Source organism: Ipomoea nil, unplaced genomic scaffold (genome assembly GCF_001879475.1).
Source record: "Ipomoea nil cultivar Tokyo-kokei standard unplaced genomic scaffold, Asagao_1.1 scaffold1833, whole genome shotgun sequence".
NCBI lineage: Eukaryota > Viridiplantae > Streptophyta > Magnoliopsida > Solanales > Convolvulaceae > Ipomoea > Ipomoea nil.
Genome location: NW_017618261.1, coordinates 608834 through 612305, shown reverse-complemented (window position 1 = coordinate 612305; position 3472 = coordinate 608834). Strand labels below are relative to the sequence as shown.

The window sequence follows — 3472 nt, the reverse complement described above, 5'->3', positions numbered from 1 at the left end:
TAGTGAGACGAAGAGATTGATATATTGTATGCTTATAACGGATAATGGGTGAATGAGATATTGATTCTCAAAGTAACCCATTTGAGTTGGAAAAATGAATGGAAAAAGGAAGCTTTTATCCCACATTAGTTTGGAAAGTGGGTTTGCACCACTATTTATACAAGAGCCTTTTTAAAGTTTATCGAATTGAATAGCATAGGTGCACTCTTTTGCGCACTCAAATCCCAATCCCAAAATGAGGCGGCTGAGTTATGCCAAACTTCGGTATCGTATCACTTTTCTAACACAACCACCGGGTCGAAACTGAAGCTCTCGTCTCCATATGGAGCCAGGCGGAAGAGTAAGAGCCAATGGTTCTTACTGTTGTGAGATTAAATTCATCCGTTACGGAATTAATTTTGCATTAATTCCAATTTTTAAAATTTGAATTTAATTTCAGGTAGTGGCCTGCTGTTTCAGGTAGTGGCCTGCTGTTTCAGTTTAAATGCCAAAATCAATGTTATTTAATCCCAACAACCCTATATAAGGAGTAGAGCAGCAGATTTTTTTTTTACAACAGATCTTCTACGATTTCAGCTCCAAAACACTCTGCTTCTACTCCATTTCTTAGCCTACGGTGTTCTAAGCTTTGATCTTGTTCGTTGGGTTCAAAGTTTGGGTGCTCAAACATTGAACTGTAACATGTTTTATCCTAGGAACCTAGGCTACAACGCTCCTAGAACTTTTGGGAGGTAGCAAATAAGGTTTTAATGAAAGTGTGATTCGCTCGACTCGTGCTAACCAGCTACACCAACCCGGGCCTTATCCCTTCGTCCCTCCTTCCCAAAATTTTCATAAAATAATAATCCTTTTTCGTAGGATTATTATTGGGATTTTTCACCAAATATCCAACATTAAAAATAAATTATATATTTTTTAAAATTTTAATGACGTAATTTATTATAGCTACATGTGATTATTTGATAATGTAAATTATTGAATATGGAATATGCTTGATTAGGACTTTAATTACTTATACTACAGTGTAATAGAGTCGTACTAAAAAAGAACTTCAATCAATTACTTAACATATTATATAAGTATGTTTTGTTGAAATAAAATATAATGAATGGATATAAAATTATAATTTAATTACCAATTATAGAACTATAGTAATAACTTTTAAGATTTACAATAGTGGATGAAGAGAATGAAAACACTCTCGGAGCAACGCTTCTCGGGGGATCAGGATCTATTGGAATGGAGCACAAAGAAATCTAAGTGCAACGAGGCTGAGGCGATGAGCCAGGACACGGTGGCGAGCATTGAGGGAACGATGATCGGAGGGATGGAGAGGGTCCTTGAAACTCCATTGGAAGCAATGGTGGTGGCGGGCACGGCGATCCAGCGGGGAGGGGACATTCTATCTAATGCGATCGGATCGTCCTAGATGCAACCGCGTCGGACATATGCAGAAAGTGTGGCGAGCCAGACCCTATCGATCCATGCGCAGCAGCAGCCGACGTTTGGCGGGGATGATGATGGCGAGGACTCCGACGACGAAGCTGATGATGACCCTTTGTGCCCGACCATCCGACTGACGAAGGAAGAGCTGGAGATCATCCGTGCACCCTGGAGGCGCGCGTTGATCGTCAAGGTGATGGGACGGACGGTGGGGTACGCGTACCTGCTCCGGCGACTGAATTCGATATGGAAGCCGAAGGGCAGCCTGGACCTAATCGCGCTGGACAACGGCTATTTTCTGGTGAAGTTTGGATCGATGGATGATCTAGCGTTCGCAATGTTTGAAGGCCCATGGATGGTGTTGGACCATTACTTAATCGTTAAGGAGTGGGAGCCGGATTTCGATCCAACAAAAGACACAACGAAGAATATTCTCGTCTGGGTAAGGATTCCTATTTTGCCGGTTGAGTATTATAATTTTATATTCCTCAGGAAGCTAGGAAACAGGATCGGGAGGACGGTGCGCGTGGATCAGGCCACGAGCTTAGTCTCGCGAGGTAAGTTTGTCAGGATCTGTGTCGAGGTTGACATGCGGAAGCCATTGATATCAAAGTTCACGTATAAAGGCCGAGTGCGGTACGTATCTTATGAGGGGATACACATGGTGTGCTTTGCATGTGGAGTGTACGGACATTCAACGGAAGCATGCCCACTCTCACGCGAGGCCACGGCGAATCCCGAAGGGCATGAGGCAGAGCAAACATCTGATGAGCGACCTCCGGCGAGAGAGCCTCCAGGTACGCCGTATCAAGCTGCTCAGGACCCAAAGCTCCCGTTTGGCGCCTGGATATTAGCACCAAAGAGAGGAGGACGAACAAACGCAAGACAGTCGAACCGCCACCAGAGATCGGAGGGAAACCGGAGGAACACAGGGGTGAACAGGAAGAGTGCTGGAGCCCAATCATCGAGATTTGCCCCACTAAGGGAGGAAAATGTGGAGGAGGAAGTGGACATGGGGGACGAGGCCGGAGGCGAGCAGGACATCACTGCTGGGGGTGCTCAAGCTAACGCGTCGGTATCTCAGGCGGAACCAAGGCACAACTCGATGCCGGCAACCGAGGGGGGAAGGCAAAGACGACCGAATGTGATTGCATCAGAGAAACGGGTAGCTAACGAGCCCATGGCAGCGCAAAACTTGACTAATAATGTGGAGGTAACAAAGTCAAAAGGCAGGCGAGAGTTGAGCGAGGGATCAAGACGGGCGGCGGAGGAAAATGAGCACCTGGTGGTTCGTGGTGAGAAAGGGGGATTGGTGATCAGCGCAACCCACGTGATCTCCGACAACACGGCGGAGGACATCCCATCGCCGGTGTGGCAGTCCACCAAAGAGCACCCAAATGATCCACCAAGGCACTTGGATGATGAAGGAGATGTGGTTATGGACATTGAAGAAGGTCCAGTGTTATGCAGTGGGGTGGGTGACGTGGGTGTTCCATGAGCACCATGTTTGCTTGCTCTCAGCGATTCCTTGCCTGCTTTTGCTCGGGTGGTGGTTTGATTTTCTAACTCTTTTTTCCTTAATCCGGTTTCATGGATTTTTTATTATGGAATTGTCAGGGTGCGGGTGGTAAGCCGTTCCTTCGTACCCTTAAATTTTTGTTAAATATGTACAAACCATGCATTTTGGGTCTCTTCGAACCGAAAGTCTCGGGCGCTCAGGCTAATTCCATCTGCGCAAAGTTGGGATACTCGGATTGGATCTGAGTGGAAGCCGTAGGCTTCAGCGGTGGTATCTGGGTGTTTTGGACAAACCAAGTGCAGGTTAAAGTCATTTTTACTCACCCACAGTTCGTTCTCATGCAGGTTGAGACGGTTGACCAACCTCCTTGGTTCTTTGCACCAGTGTATGAAAGCCCAACCCATCATCTACGTCGGCGGTTATGGCAGGACCTATCGCAATCCGTGAGAGGGATTACAGGGCCGTGGCTAGTGGCGAGGGATTTTAACTCGGTCACCAATAGGGAGGAAA

The 3472-nt window shown here is 46.5% G+C and overlaps 1 protein-coding gene across 1 annotated transcript; it reads left to right on the top strand.

The window, feature by feature from the left end:
• The first annotated feature begins 1429 nt into the window (after positions 1–1429).
• LOC109192712 lies at positions 1430–2941 on the top strand. Its single transcript, XM_019343414.1, has one exon. It carries the CDS (start codon positions 1430–1432, stop codon positions 2939–2941), a length of 1512 nt encoding a protein of 503 aa, XP_019198959.1.
• Positions 2942–3472: the final 531 nt, after the last annotated feature.